The following is a 17,081-nucleotide window of genomic DNA, read 5'->3' as shown; positions in this document are numbered from 1 at the left end:
GCAAGGCCAAGAAAGGGAGTGTAAAAGAAAAGACTGAAACACTTACAAACTGCAATCACCGAGAAGTGTTGAGTGGAAGACTTATCTCAGTTTATTCCTGACATCCCCACCATCATCCAGGCTAGTCTTTGGCTAATTTGTTTTTCTCCAAGCAATACCAAGAAATAACTAAGAGCACTGGGTACTTACTGTAAAGATTGGGATAAAACAACATCCCAATACAATACTGAAGTTTAAACGTACAAAGTAAAATTAATCATCAGAGTATATACATGTCCCCACATACAACCCTGAGATTCTTTTTCCTGAGGGCATACTTAGCAAATCTATAGAACAGTAACTGTTAAACAGGATCAATGAACAACAAATTGCAAATGCAAATATAAATAAATAGCAATATATAATGAGTATGAAATTATGAGATAAAGATGTTGGTTGTTGGAACATCAGAAACAAAATGAGTGTAGTTATCCCCTTTTGCTCAAGAACCTGATGGTTGAGGGGTAATAACTATTCTTGAACCTGGTGGTGTGATGGCAGCAGCGAGAAAAGAGCATGGCTTGAATGGTGCAGATCCTTGATGAATGCTGTTTTTGAACATTAGCCAAACTCATCCAAGGTAGTTATATTACTGCATTCTGCCTAACAACATGGAAGGCTTTATGATCATTTCACAAAAAAATAGGACAAGTGCAATCCACTTTCAGTCAACAGCAAAGTGATAGAAGTTCTCATGGATGAATCTAGCAGGTGCCACTAAATCAACTTCTGCCTGAGAAGCGAATTAGATCTGCTCCATTTTGCCTGCTGTCACAATAGGTGCACAGCAGATGCGATTTCACTGGCTCCTCATTTAACCCTGGAACATCTGGTCAGAGAAGATGCATGTATCAGGATGTTCTTCATTGACTACAGCTCAGTATTCAATGCTATCATCCCATCAAAATTGATTAATAAGCTTCAAGACATTGGTCTCAATACCTCCTTATCAGTTCGGATTTGCAAAAACATCTCCGCCACAATCTCCTTTAGCACAGGTATGCTACAAGGCTGTGTACTTAGACCCCAGCTCTACTTGGTTTATACTAATGAATATGAGGCTAAGCAAAGCTCCAATGCCAGATTTAAGTTTGCCGATGACACCACTGTCGTTGACCGAATCAAAGGTGGTGACGCATCAGTATATAGGAGGGAGTATGAAAATCTGGCTGAGTGGTGCCATAACTCAATGTGCTAAAGACTACACATGTCAGCAATAACATGGAGCTGATTACTGACTTGAAGAGGAGGAAACTGGAGTTCCATGAGCCAATACTCATTAGGGGATCAGAGGTGCAGCGGGTACGCAGCTTTAAATTCCTTGGCGCCATCATTACAGAGGATCTCTCCTGGGTCCAGTACGTAAGTGCCATTATGAAGAAAGAACATCAGCATCTCAACTTCCTTAGAAGTTTGTGAAAATTCAACATAACATCTTAAACTTTGATAAACTTCTATAGATGTGTTGTGGAGAGTATATTGTCTGGTTACATCATGGCCTGGTATGGAAACACCAATGCCCTAGAATGGAAAATCCTACAAAAAGTGGTGGATATGGCCCAGCCCATTACGGGTAAAGCCTTCCCCACCATTGAGCAGAAAAGCTCCATCCATCATCAAAGGCCTTTACTATTCCGGCCATGCTCTCTTGTAGTTGCCATCAGGAAGAAGGTAGAGGAGCCTCAGGACCCACACCGCCAGGTTTAGGAACAGTTACTAGCCTTCAATCATTAAGCTCTTGAACCAGAGGGGATTACTTTACTCAGCTTCACTTGCCCTGTTACTGAACTGTACCCACAACTTATAGACTCATTTTCAAGAACTCTTCATCTCAAGTTCTTGATATTTAGTGCTTATATATTATTATTATTATTATTATTATTATTTCTTTTATATTTGCAACGTTTGTAGTCTTTAGCCCATTGGTTGTTTGTCTGTCCTGTTGGGTACAGGCTTTCATTGATTCTATTGTGTTTCTAGGATTTATTGTGTATGCCCACAAGAAAATTGCTTCAGAATAACAGTGTTTTTACTACAGTAGTGTAGTGGTTAGCACGATGCTATTACAAGTCAGAGTTCCGGAGTTCGGAATTCAAATCCGGTGCCGTTCTGTAAGGAATACGCCATCTCTGTGGAATGCGTGGATTTTCTCCGGGTACTCTGGTTTCCTCCCACAGTCCAAAGACATACCAGGCAGGTTAATTGGTCATTGTAAATTGTCCTGTGATTATGTTAGGGTTAATTGGGTTTGTTGAGGGTTCCTGGGGTGGTGTGACTCGAAGGACTATAAGGAACTACTCTGTGCAGTATAGCTAAATAAATAATGAATCTCAGAGTTGTATACGGTGACTTACGTGCTTTGATAATAAATTTATTCTGGACTCTGAACTTCATTGTGAATAACCTACTCATTGAGCATATTTTGAATGAAGTTTCATTTCACTAGTCAACTCCAGACCTTATCATTTTAGAAACACAGATCAAAGATCTGAATTATTGAAATGAGATGCGAGCGATTGTTGAATTGAATTGACTTTATTTCTTACACCCTTCACATGCATGAGGAGTAAAAATCTTTATGTTACGTCTCCGTCTAAATATGCAATCATAGCAATTTATAATAATTTATAATAAATAGAACAGCCAATGTAACATAGAAATACACTCAGATCAGCGTGAGTTAATCAGTCTGATGGCCTGGTGGAAGAAGCTGTTCCAGAGCCTGTTGGTCCTGGCTTTTATGCTGCTGTACTGTTTCCCGGGTGGTAGCAGCTGGAATAGATTGTGGTTGGGATGGCTTGGATCCCCAGTGAGCCTTTTTCACACCTGTCTTTGTAAATGTCCGGAATCATGGGAAGTTCACAACTACGGATGCGCTGGGCTGTCCGCACCACTCTCTGCAGAGTCCTGCGATCAAGGGAGGTACAGTTCCCATACCAGCCAGTGATGCAGCCAGTCACAATGCTCTCAATTGTGCCCTTGTAGAAAGTTCTTAGGATTTGGGGGGCCCATACCAAACTTCCTCAACCATCTGAAGTGAAAGAAGCACTCTTGTGCCTTCATCACCACACAGCTGGTGTGTACCGACTGCATGAGATCCTCGGTGATGTGGATGCCGAGGAACTTAAAGCTGTTTACCCTCTCAACCCCAGATCCATTTATGTCAATAAGAGTTAGCCCGTCTCCATTCCTCCTATAATCCACAACCAGCAATTTTGTTTTTGCGACATTGAGGAAGAGGTTGTTTTCTTGACACCACTGTGTCAGGGAGATGGCGTCTTTCCTGTAGGCCACCTTGTTATTGTTTGAGATTAGGCCAATCAGTGTAGTGTCGTTGGCAAATTTAATTAGCAGATTAGAGCTGTGGGTGGCGACACAGTCATGGGTGTACAGGAAGTAAAGGAGGGGACTTAGTTCAGTGCTCTGAGGGGCTCCTGTGTTGAGAGTCAGAGGGGTGGATGTGAGTGAAGGTTGCCTTTGACATTAAGCCAGGATTTGACTTAAGTGTGCATCAGGATACTTGTAAAACTGTGGAAAATGATATTTAAAGGGAAAGTACTCCAGTGGGTGGAATCATACCTCATGAAGCAGGATGATTAAGGCTGGAGAACGTCACTGCAGGAGTTACCCAGAGTATTGTCTAGGCTCATGCCCCCTGCTTCATCAATGACTTCTATTCCATTATAATAGGAAATGTTAGAATGTTGAGAATGTTGTACACTGTTTATTTCCATCTATGGCTCTTCAGCAAATAAAGTCTCCCATGACTACTGATAAGTGTGAAGTAACAGTTGTGCCACAGAAGTGCCTGGTAATGACCATTTCCAACAGGAGAATTTAGTCACCTACCCTTCGATGACATTACTGTCAATGAGTCTTTCACCATCAATATTCTGGGGATGCTGCCTTTGACTAAAAACTCAAGTGGCTCCAGTGGATCAGCTGCATAAATACTTGTGGCAGCAAGAGGAGGTCAGAGGCTGTGTGTCCTGTGATGAGCAAGGCATTTCTGCCATCTGCAAGGCATCATTCAGGCGTGTGATGGGAATTCTCCACTTGATGAGTGCAGCATGTTCAAAACCATTCACCACTAGATTGGTTCCCATTCACCACCCTAAACGGCCATTCAGTTGGAACAGTGTGCACCATCTATAAATGCACTAGAATTACCTGTCTCAGCTATTTCAAAAGCACCTTTAACACCAAGAAGGCCAAGAGCAGCTGGTGCATGGGCACATAATCACCTGCAAGTTTCCATCAAGTTCATATGCCATCCTCACGTGGAAATATATTGTCATCTTTTATCATCACAAGGTCAAAATCCTTGAACTCTTTATCAAACAGGATTGTGAATGTACTTCCTCTAGAAGCACTGCAGCAATTCAAAAATGTGGCTTATTTTCACATACTTAAAGGCGGTTAGAATTTGGGAGTCTTACTTGCAATGTCTAGGTCCCAAAAATGAATTAAATCAGAATCAAATCCAAACTTGTATCTCATTTATGTTGATTGTGTTGTTGAAGTAAAATAAATAACTAATATTCAGTTGTAAGTAGTATGGATTGAGTTTGATTAACTGCTTGCTTTATAGATTAAAAACACTGTTATTCTAAAATCTCTGCCTGATATCAGTTTGCAGATGGTGTGTACCTTGTGTTGCTTATGGGACTTCTAGAAGATTATTTTGTTCCTCTGTACAACTTTTATCTGACACCAGAAAGCTTTGAGCAGAAGGTTAGTATAACAAATATAATGAAGCATAATCAAGTAATTCATGAGTATATTAATTTTAATAAGACAGTGCAGGTAACAAGCATTCATGTATTACAATCCTTCATCTCATTTATGGTTCCTCCTATTGTGCATTATTTAATTGGAGAGGTACTGTAAACATGAACATACTGTATTGTCCAGTATTTGGAAGGATCTAGGTTTTTAAGCTGGAAGCAAATAAGATCTAGTAACACTGATAGTAGAATTGTGCAAGTCTTGTTTTACAGACACTGCACAAAAATGTAAAAGTTTTGAAATGTCCTAGTTAGAAATTGGACCTACTCTGATTTAGTTTTACACTTATTAAATCTTTCTAGTTCCTGAAAAATATTACTTCTAATTCACTTGACCTTTATGTGAGGTGTTAATACAGTCTGTCATGAGCCAGTGATGCAGCTGCACTTGCACCACATTTCTCCAGGTTAAATTTAAATTTCAGATGTTTATCTGGCAACTAGTCAGCTTAGAAAACATAAACACCAACAGGTTAGAGGTGGTCATTGCTAGATTTCTATGGCATGGATAGTGTCTTAAGCCCCGAATTAACACGGAAATAAATTATTTCCGAGGAGTTTGCTTTTTAAACCACTGGAGTAAACCCAGATTCCGATATTTGTTTTGGAATATGCTGGCACCAACAATGAACTCCAAATTTCTTTGCTTTTACATTTTTGCAATATGGATGTGTGCTTGAAGTGGTGACAACACTGCTTTATAACTCAAAGGTGTTCAAATATGCAAGGTTATCCCCAAAAAATGATAATGTCAGTTTAAACCTGTTCAATGGCAGTCATACAAGGCTGACACAAGGATGAACTGATGACCACATGGTGGCAGCATCTTAAAGACTTTATACTTCCTCCCCCAGTATTAGCTATCCTGTCACTTCCTCACCTCATCCACTGAAACCCGTATACGTGCTTTTGTTAATTCTGAGATATTTTACCAATTCTCTTTGCCTTTCCATTCTTCTCTAGGTCATCATAAAAAATTGCATATGTCCTATCTTGCACGAAGTGTGCATCCATCATCCATCACTCCAGTGCTAAATAACATCATTGCCTTAGTATCACAACCTTAAAATTTTCATCTCAACTCTCATAGCTTCTTGTAATTTCCTTCTATGACTATGTATAACTCTGATTTCAATAATTACACCAGTGAGAACGAAGCCTTTGACTTCTAAGGCTTCAAGTTTGCTGGAATTCCCACTTCCAAATCTCTGCTTCTCTTCTTTTGTCCTATGACCTTGACTGAGCCTTTATTATTTTCCCTTGCGCCTGATGAAGTCCCTTGGGAATTGTTATTGTAATTGTTAGGATGGAAATTCTTAGAAGTCTTTAAATTGATTATCTTTGTGGGAGGTGATTAAGAGTGTTGAGTATCTTGTTCTTGACTCTAAATGTATCATTTAATAATGCAACTGGCACAAGAAATAAAAAAATACATTTCAGTTATATACCTTGTGGCACCTGTGATTAAACATTTCATTTTCAATGTTGAGGTTGCAAAGTAATTGTTACGTTTTCTATTTAAATGTTAGTTCTGCTACATCATTTTATATGACAGTTACACTGACTTACTCTGGTTAATATGGGTTGATTATTATTTTTGACTCTGGATGTGAGTTATGTAACATGATAGTTTGTTTTTCTGGTCTCAGTCTAATGGTGTGAACTGGCTTTCTACCTATGGTTAGAAGAACATTGCAACTGTAGCAGATAATACACAAAGCTGTGAGATTACTGCACAGCTGTGAGTTGATATTATATCCGTGACCTCCAACGCAGGCTGTGAATGTGCAGGCTAGCTTGAGCTATAAATTATGCCAGAATAAGAATTTTTTTTCTCTTGGAGATAACTTGCAGTTTACTTTACTGGACTAATAAAATTAATTTTTTTGTTTAGGTCCATAATGTATCATTTTCCTTTGAGCTCATGCAGGACGGAGGACTTAAGAACCCGAAAGCGCGGCCAGAAGGTACAATTCAATTTTTTTAAAAATCTATCACCTTCACTATGGAAGCTCAGATCTTGTATCGTGAAATCAATGTTCAGTATCTTCAAGAAGCAAGATTATTGACAATATTAAATTTCCATAGAAATAAACGATAATCCACATTCCAAAGACATATGGGTTAGTAGGTTATTTGGCCACATGAATGTATTTTGGCAGTTTACACTCATTAGGCTGGATACACAGCCTGTTACTATGCTATATCTCTAAATAAGTAAATAGGATTCACAATTGTAACAGTTTACAGAGTAAAACTTGTTCAAATTTAGATCCGTTTGGTACTCACTTTTTGAAATTTCGCAGAGTTTAGGATTTGCAGCTATAATTGGCCATAAATACTAAGTGGATGATCCAGTTTAACTTTCTTCTGACACCTCCACCATTTCAGAAGCCAGCTGTCAGCCACCTTGATTCACTTCAGATGAGCACCAGATACAGGAAAGGCTGCAAGACCAGTTAACGTCCCAGATGTAGCACTGAGTTCCTGCACTTAGCAGATAGCTGTACCTCTAGCCAGAGCGCTCCAAGATGGTTGAGGCAGTGGCAACCTCTAACAGTGTCAATTTCTGTCATGTCCACAAACCGCAGGTCAAATCCAATCTATCCAGTCAGTCGATTTAAAGTATTATTGACAATGCCATGAAGAGGCACTTATTCACCTATAATCTGCTCATCATACCTGGTTTGAGTTTCACGAGAACCACTCAGCTCTGGACTTATCACAGCCTTGGTCCATATGTGGAGTAACAAGCTGAATCTCAGCGATGAGGAGAGAGTCACTGGCTTTGTTTAACCCAGTGTGATATTTAGGAACCTTGGTGAAACTGAATACCAATGGGCAATAATGGGGAAAAAAACGCCAGCAGCGGAGAGCATACCTGAAACAAAAGAAGATAATTCAATCATCCAAACTTCACAACATCATTGTCAGGATTCCTCAGGACAGAGTTCTAACCCCAGTTCATCTTCAGCTGCTTCATCAACAAATTTTCTTTTATCCCTTCCATCATAAGAATAGCTCTGGGAATGCTCACAGATGTTATGTAATATTCAATTCCATTCACAATTCCTCACAAAGTAGTCTTTGCTTGCGTGCATGACTAGACAGTGTTCAGGCTTGGCTGAAAAATGTTAAGAAACAATCATTTCACCCAAGTGCTGATAATAACCAAGGGTAGAATATCAGCCGGTCTGATATGTAGCCTTGTGCAAATATGGCTCATTTTGTGGACAAGGATAAAATCTGGCTCTGTTGACTTTATTCCCTATGATGTTTGTTTCCTGTTGACCATAGGAATTTAATACCATGCAGCAGTAACTCCCCAAATTCTACAATCAGATACTGAAGGGCATGCATTTAATTAGGAAATTGTAAACAAGATGTGCTGGGGAGTTTACAGAGTGGTAGGTGCTTGAAACAGCCTGCTGGGTTAGTGGTGGAGCAGATATAATTCTGGTGTTATAGAAAATTTTGGATAGACATATGAATTTGCAGTGAATGGAGGGATTTGGATCCTGTAAAGGCAGAAAATATGTAGTTTAATTTGTAGTGTTTGGGACAGGCATCAAGAACTGAAGGGCCTGTACTATTCTACCTATGTTCTATGTTGTAAATTCTTGCACATAATTGTAATAAATGCCTATTGCTAAATACTGTAATATTAATTTTCCCTTTTCTGTTCTTTCTCCACTAATTTAGCTTGAGTTCCTTCTTTGCAATTTAAATATTGTTACATTTTGCTATGTTTCAACATAACTAAATTGCATTTTCTTTCATCAGATGTTGTAAATTTGGATCTGAAGTCAACGTTGAGAGTGCTTTACAATCTGTTCACAAGATACAAAAACGTGGAGTGATTGCCTGAATATCCAAGATGTGTTCAACTGGAAATATCATCAATCAATTGTCAGGACTGACTCCAATGTATCTGTGCCTTACCAAGCTTATATTAGTAAAGGTTTCTTGTTTAGTTTTAAAATCTATGATAACAATTTATGATTTCTTCAATGAGCAGTGTTTTCTGTCTCTCTGGGTCCATTTCCTCCTCTCAAACAGTTTCTTTATTTAATTAGATGTTATTCTGGTTTTCTTAGAGGAGTTTCAGGCATAATGCTATTGACTTTTTCCCCCTTTTCATTGTGTGTATATGGTAGGGCTCTACTGTCATACATGCTTCTTTATGTGGTCCTTAAATGGCCTGATATAATTGAGATTAAAATGTATAATCTTTCTTTGTGACCTTCTGAGGTTTTAGCAGCCTTTCTGAACACAGACATTTCTTCAGCTATTGATTCTGATTGTAAGGAGAATTGTATAAGCAATGATTGACAAGGGATGGGTACACTAAATATTTAATGTAAGAGTAGTGCAGTGGGCCAAAGTCAAAGTAAACTGTGAATGAAGTTACCACTTTTACTACAATGCTATTACTTTCATGAAAATGTTCTAAAATTTTTTTCCCTTTATTCAGCTTGCCTATCATCCACCCTTGGTCAATTGGAGATAAGAGTGAACAGGGGGGTAATGAGCATTGTTCTGGTACTGTGGCATTTTGCTTAGTTCTCTTAATGAGGCTTTTCAGATGAAAGAATGAGCAGACATCCGATCAAGTCTTGACATTGTGATAAAAGGCTCCACCCCAGAGTCAAATATCTCTTTACAGCACTGCAGATGAGACTTAGAACTTGAAGAAGCAGCCATTGGGACTTCTTGTACATGCCACAGCATTACTGTAAGCAGGGGTACCTTGTCACAGCACCATATAGTTAATTCATTATTAATGTAATCAGTGAATAATATGATTGTTTGCAGTGATAGATCATAATTTACAGTTGTACAACCTACCCATTAATTTTAGGAATATGTACACAGTCCTTAAGGTTGAGATAAGTAAACAAATATCATTGAAGAATAGCTGATCGCGGATCCAAAAAGTAATTGTCACAATTCAACAAAAGGACAAACAATTATTGCAATTATGTTAAAATTTTAACCCAAATACATTTACTTTCTCTTCAAATATTTGGCCTTCATGCTATCTCTTGAGCCTAAGAATTCCTCATGTTGCTGCTGCAGTTTCCAAATTTCGCAAATCGTGATCACAAGATGTGATTTGAGAGTAGTGATTAAATATGTACTCAAAACTAAATGTAAAAAGAACTTAGTCATTTCATTGTATCAATGTATTCCGTTACAAAATTTTGTTAACTATTTTAATTTGAATATAGAAGAAGAAAATGAAAATGAATACTGCAGAGGAAACTGAAGAATTAATGTGTTCTTCAACCAGATAGTGGTGCTATAGCACAAGCAGACTTCACCATGAAATTTTGTTTCAAAAAATCTTGATATTACAGAAAACCACCTATTTTCAGGGTTATCAATATATCTGGTGTCAAAGCTCTAACACTTAGAAGTACATTGATGAAATATGCTCTGGAGTCAAAATACTTATTTTGATGTCATTGATGGAAAGCAAAAATACATTGCTAAAGTTGTAGATAAGAGAAATCTTCCTACTTATAATCAATTGCCTTTTCTCATGTAGATGAAGTCATAAACATGTTACCCACTGGCTGAGGGCTGTTAAGGATTTTCAAAATGCACACTTGTATAAGGCTCTGAACTGCTCCAAGCTAGAGTGTGACTGATTTTAGTGCTTTCCTCTTGCTGGATGATTGGTCCTTCCACAGTCAGGACTAAAATTGAGGGAAGTGATATAATTGATTTCTCATAAACCACAATTGAAATGTAGAAGGCTTTGTGTGATCATAGGACCTAAGCAAGGAAAAACTTCAGTTGCAGGGAATACTTTCAGAAATTATGAACTGAATGAAATGTGCTCTAGAGTCAAAATATTTCTTTTGATGTCATTGATGGAAATTATGAAATTATACATGTTAACAGTTATATTTTTCTGCAAATATCTGTTTATGGTTACATTGTAAGCTCCTGTTTGGCAAGTTTTATATATTTATAATTGAGAGACAAGTTTAAAAAATCGATACAGAAAGGCTGACATGAAAATAATCTCAAATGCATTGGAGAAAAATATATTGCTTACAATTACAGCTAAAATTAATAGTGTGCAAAACAAGTACCAGCAGTAATCATTTTGCAGCCTTGACAATTAAAAAATAACGCTTTCTCAATTGTAATAAAATGTTGCAATAGCATAATATTGCCAGCTGAGGTGCCAGTTGGAAATTACTAATCAACCGTATACTTGCAGTGATTAGCAGTAACTTAATTGAAGTACATTTTCATAAAAGAATTTTAAATATTGTTGGTAAGATTTAGCTAATTTTACACGGTATAGTCACTGGACCCTTGCATATTACTTGAAATTTGTACATTGGGGCTGTTCCGATCCCCTTCAGCTACTGCACTGTATTGATTCACTAGAAAGATCAGTAATGGATTTTCTTTCTCCAAACCTCTAAATTGTAAGTGATTTCAATGTGAGAGATTAATTTCTTTGCAATGTTATTTCCAAATCATGCTATTTGTATACTAAGCATAATCATGAATTCTAGCAAGATGTCTCCAATACCTATGGATTAACTCTATTTCTCTTTCTGTTGATGCTGAATGATCTGCTGTGGTTCCAGCTTTTTCAGTTTTTATTTCAAGCATCATGGTTGAGCTGTTATCTCTTCTTCTTAAATGTCACTAATGTAACTTTGTATCTTGCTCTACATCAGATCCCATTCACACATCATCCCTATGCTCACTTATCTGCATTAGCTCCTGATGTCTAAATTCGACAATTTTTGTAATGCCTTTAAATTGCTCCAAACCTTCACCCTTCCACATCTTTGTAAGCTCGTAGATGCTGTATTGTACCCCCCCCCCCAAGCACTTTAAAGTCATCTGACTAATCTTTTGTTCATTCACCTGTCTTAGCCTGGAGGTAGACTGCTTGATTATTATGGGAATTATAAATGTAGCTGAAAAATAACTGAAGTAACCAACAGAGAGTTGCACTGTAATTGGCAGAGCAGGTAGAAATACTGCCTTACAATACAAATAAATTCTGATTTAAAGTGCTGCATGGGCAGAATTTGTACGTTCACCCTATTATAGCATAGGCTTCTGCCAAATACTCCATTTGTTTCCCGAAGATGTGCATTGGTAAGCTGCTGTAAGTTACTCCTATTGGGAGGAGAGTTGTGGCAAGAGAACTGCGGGAAGCATATGGATATGTGAAAAGGAATAAATTACTATAGAACAAGTGGGCCAAAGGTTTGCTCTAAGACTCAAAATGGACTCATTGGGCCAATGTGCACCTATTTAAAAAGGAAAGCAACATATTAGCTTTAGAAGGGAAGATAATTCAAAAAGCAGTGTTATTTGCTTCCCATTATGCTTCGCTGAACTCGTTTAGTTGTTTTCCTCTCTTCTTACTGAAAAACCTTTCCTCTCTAATCTGGCTTCAGTTGCTCAAAGTTTTTTTCATTTGAGCCATTGAGAATGACAGTAGGCCTTTCTTGTACCATGTTTCATTGATGTCAAGGGAAGTTGTTCTCAGTTTTCCCCTTTTGGGTAAGATTTGGTAAACTTAAGACCAATGCAATTTGTGGTTTTAGTCTGATAAGCAGACATGAGACTAAACCAAATTATATGTGGTCTTCACCTATTCTTGTTCACTTAGTCACTCTTGCCAGAATTAATCCATGAGTCACTTTAATGTGTTTGTGATGATACTAAATCTTTTAAGGAACCCTCAACTTTATCTAGATAACTCAATATGTTTTTCAGGAATATAAAGAAAGGTTTCAGAATCATGGAGCAAATTACTGATGATTCAGTTTTGCTGAAGGCTTAAAGCACCTGATCTTTGCAGCTGTGTTTATCAATAGTGTCTGATTTCTTAAAACACTCTCTTGAATCACTTTGACGCAATGTTTAAAAGGTTTAAGCATCAGGAATATTTTTAGGTGCCTGAAACAGCTGTAATTAAAAATATCAACAAAATGATGTCTAGGAATCTGGTTAGAATTTTTAATTAAGTTGGGGGAGGGAATACCTTTGTTAGAAGTTGGAGAATTTTAATTGTTTGTATTTTCTTTATCCTAGTGTGTAGCTGATATGAATTCAGTTAGTATTAAGTTAGATAATTTTATTTCCATGTTAAATATTAAGTGTATTGTATTTATGGTTAATTGAATTTAAGTTTTGTTTGAACTCAAGCTGAATTAATCTTCCTAACTACAGAACTGGAGTAAGAATCTTGACTTGACATTGCTTGCTAACTTGTATCTGTAACAGCATGTTTGCAACTTTATTTTGTAAAATTATATAGAATCCATTTACAGATAAATTTTCTGAGACCTCACTTTGATACTAATAGTACATTTTTTATAGCTGTGAGAGATATTTTAATCACTACCAAGTGTCAACAGTGTGCAGATAGCTGGGCTACTGTGCACTCAACTGCGATGCAATGACTTTCAACTGAACTGTGTAAAAATAGACTCATTTTTAACTGAGCAGCTACATCTTATAGAGAAATATGTGGTTTGCTAATGTCACTTCACTAAGGCATGAGGTGTGAAAAGTTGATGAACTGGGAAATTCAATTAATAGTTATAGTTCAGTATTATAATTTATTCAAATTGTCTTTGCGAGGTGAACTTCAGTGCAATAACCACTATCAATAACAACCTAACTGGAGTGTTTTAATGTTTGAATGGAAGATTATATATTTCAATACATTTTTCAAAATTACATTAATATGGCACAGGTGAAGTTCCTGGTCCAAATATCAAATAATCCTAAGAGTAAGCATCTGTGTCACTAACTGCAGATGTGTTTTGAGTTTGTTCAAAATTTGGAGGTCTTCATGGAATTAGTATTTGATCGCTACCTTTGTCATCCCAATTACAGTACTGTCCATGGAATATTTGCATTTGTAATGTCCTCAATGTATTCATCTAAATTTTCCATTGTTATTATTTCCATATTAATTTGGTGGTCTGTAGTTGGCAATTAGCAAAGAGAAATGTAGTTCTTAGAGATGTTTTTCAGCGTGTTTGGCATAGGAATGGGATTGCCAAGGACAAATTTCCCCAGGTTATCATGATTGAGTGGAGACCTAAAGAAGCAATAATCTTGAATCTGCCAGCATCTGTAGCATTTTAACTTAGATGATTTCATGCCTCACATTACTTCTAGTCAGTGCATATTAAGATGCTTTAATCAATTAAATTCAAATCTTTGGATGTAATCTGAGATTGTAAATTCCATCATAGATTTAAATACTGATGTATTCTTAGATCTGTGCATTACAGTGCTGAAATACATCATGTTAGGTTAAAAAACTGCCTTTCTGTATCCTGCTGAGTTGAAATTTGGTCCAACTGGGTTTGCACATATTCAGTGGAAAACAGTTCTAATTAACGATAAATCTATCTAATGTAAAAACCACTGAATGTACCTTGCATTATGTGGTGAATTTTAATTGGAGATTAAAGACATTGGTAGCGGCAATCTTGTTGCTCTGTTTTGGATTAAATACAGGCCTCTGCAATAGTGCACTCTTAACTTTATTCTACACTGAACCAATGCTTTAACTTGCATTTCTTGATGATATTGGAACCAAAAAAGAAGTATGTTTCTTCTCCTGGTCCTGAGGAAACTACATAATTGAGCAGTTGAAAGAAAATGCCTCGTGTTGCTGGAAAATTATCATTTTTCCCCCCTTTTTGGGAAGAATTCCATTTTATATTGAACCATCCTAGAGAAGTGTTTGCCAATTACTAGAAAAATAAGGATGTGGTTGCAGAGTTGTGCCTTCATTTTAACAGCTGATAATTTATTTAATCTCATGCACCTTTCAATGACAATGATTGTCATGTTGTTGAAATTTTTTTTCTCTCTCCAAGGTGATGCAATCATATATATCAAGTCAGTAAATGTTTGCATGATTACAGAAGAAATACTGGGAGCAAACAAAACTGTGGTCATGTGATAGAAAATTGATGTAAGCATGGTTGTCAAAGACTAACAGTTATTTATTCTAATAAATGTTTACTAGCAGCCATATGTTACCGTTTGCTTATTAAAATCCCACTGGCCTTACCCTTTGCCAGTTAAGATGTGTGCTTTCCTTATCAATGTAATCAAAAGTGAAGGAAATGAATAAACAGAACATTGATATGCATCAGAGTTCTTTTGCTGTTGCTAATTATTTTAACTGTAAGGGTTTGCATTTATTTGATTTTGAGATACAAATGATTTTCCCCTCAACACTTCCAATTTGTGCCTCTGCTGAACTTGCAAATGATTTCACCCAGTTTCATAGTTTCTGCCAAATTATACTTTCTAATTGCTAAAGTTTTTAAAAAATGCAATCTCTTTGTTTAAGACAGGCAGATACATTTTTATGTAGTGTACTGGATGCTCTGAATATGCTTCTTTATTCTGTTCCAGATACGGAAATAGTGATGAGCTTTTGTGGGCATGTGCTTAGATTTTGGAACAAGCTTGTATGAATTTAAAAGAAAATATTAAAAGAGGAGATGACAGTGTTTACTTAATCAAACCAAATACACTTGCTCATTTTATTAACATAGCTGCTTTAAGAGTACAAAGAATGTGAGGAAAACTTTAAAGACAGATAATGTTTACCTCAAAGCTTATGTTGGGACACGTTGAACAAATGATGGAGAACTATGTGCATCTGCCGTGAGAATTTTACAGAACAAGTTTGAGACAGGGTGGATTAAGGGATTGAACTAACATTGTATGCCCATAGCTTACTGAGCCCAGCTTGTGCATCTTTAGAATGTAGTAGGAATCTGGAGCGCCTGGATAAAACCCAGTCATGGGGAGATGGTACAAACTCCTTAAAGATGAGGTGGAATTGAACCCGGGTTGCTGGTGCTGACCTGCTTTCATAATATAGAGGCTCCTAGGAATTACTTGTGGCGGAATACCTGAGTATTACCATTGATAGTGTGGAGAGTCCACTAAGGTTCCTGATCAGTGTGGCTTCTAAGGTATTGATGTGACACATTGTTAGTGGTGACATTGAAGGTTAGAGCTTTCTCTTTCATGATGAATACTTTCTTATCACTAATTATTCTAGGTTTGTATGTCATCCAGTTCATCTGTGGTAGAAATGGGCTGATTTATTTAAAAGCTTATGACGAAAAGCAGTGCCAGTGCTAATGAGGGTCCATTTGTTATGGAAGCAACAAAGGATATCATGACTTTGTGCAGCAAATTCCCGAATGCTTCAGATAGACAAACAATTAAAGTGGATTGAGTTCAGCCATTTGTGAGCATTAACTTCACATTATTTCTTCTGCCATCAGTTTTATAAGATTGTTGGTAAATAAAATGGGAGAACGCTCTATTTACGTGAATCACTGTCATAGGAAAGTAGTATCCATCATCAGTGATCGTCACCATCCAGGCCATGCTCTTTTCTCACTGCTCATCAGGTAGAGGGTACAAGTGCCTCAGGACCCACACTACCAGCTTCAAGAACAGTTACTACTCCTCAACCATCAGGTTCTTGAACAAAAGGGATAACTGTACTCATCTATTGAGATGTTCCTACTTTAAGGAGTCTTATCTTGTTTTTTCGTGCTCTTATTATATATTGCTATTTATTTATATTTGAATTTGCACAGTTTGTTGCCTTCTATGCTAGACTTGATCTTTTATAGATCGTGTTATAGTTGTTACTCTATAGATTTGCTGAGTATGCCTGCAGGAAGAAGAATCTCAGGGTTGTATGCGGTGACATACAGTTGCAAGGAAAAGTTTGTGAACGCTTTGCAATTACCTGGTTTTCTGCATTAATTAATCATAAAATGTGGTCTGATCTTTGTCTAAGTCACAATAATAGATAAACACAATCTGCCTAAACTGATAACGCGCAAACAATTGTACTACTTCTCATCAATACTGAGTACACAATTTCACAGTCTAGGTTCAAAAAAAGCACATGAACCTCTGGGGGTATGCCTTTTACAAAAGCTATTTGCAGTCAGGTGTTCCAATCAATGAGATGAGATTGGAGGTGTGGGTTGCAGAGTTGCCCTGCCCTGTATATATATCAAATACACACAAAGTCAGGTTACTGACAGACCTGCTCTTATCAAAAAGTAACACACATCAAAGTTGCTGGTGAACGCAGCAGGCCAGGCAGCATCTCTAGGTAGAGGTACAGTCGGCGTTTCAGGCCGAGACCCTTTGTCAGGACTAACTGAAGGTAAGGTTAGTAAGAGATTTGAAAGT

The 17,081-nt window shown here is 37.2% G+C and overlaps 1 protein-coding gene across 3 annotated transcripts in view; it reads left to right on the top strand.

Moving 5' to 3' along the window:
• parvb (parvin, beta) overlaps window positions 1-15,128 on the top strand; it is a 68,726-nt gene extending 53,598 nt beyond the window's left edge. For 2 of the 3 annotated variants that reach the window (XM_063058110.1, XM_063058111.1), the window contains exons 11-13: window positions 4,672-4,773; window positions 6,721-6,793; window positions 8,610-15,128. In XM_063058110.1, the coding sequence (XP_062914180.1) occupies window positions 4,672-4,773; window positions 6,721-6,793; window positions 8,610-8,686 (252 nt within the window). In that variant the 3' untranslated portion in view covers window positions 8,687-15,128. The remainder of the gene's footprint in view (window positions 1-4,671; window positions 4,774-6,720; window positions 6,794-8,609) is intronic. The other variant, XM_063058112.1, reaches the window with a different exon arrangement.
• Window positions 15,129-17,081: the final 1,953 nt, after the last annotated feature.

The sequence above is a fragment of the Mobula hypostoma genome, chromosome 9, assembly GCF_963921235.1.
Source record: "Mobula hypostoma chromosome 9, sMobHyp1.1, whole genome shotgun sequence".
In the NCBI taxonomy this organism is placed as follows: Eukaryota; Metazoa; Chordata; class Chondrichthyes; order Myliobatiformes; family Myliobatidae; genus Mobula; species Mobula hypostoma.
The sequence above is the reverse complement of the archived record's forward strand: the minus strand, read 5'-3'. Positions and strand labels throughout refer to the sequence as shown.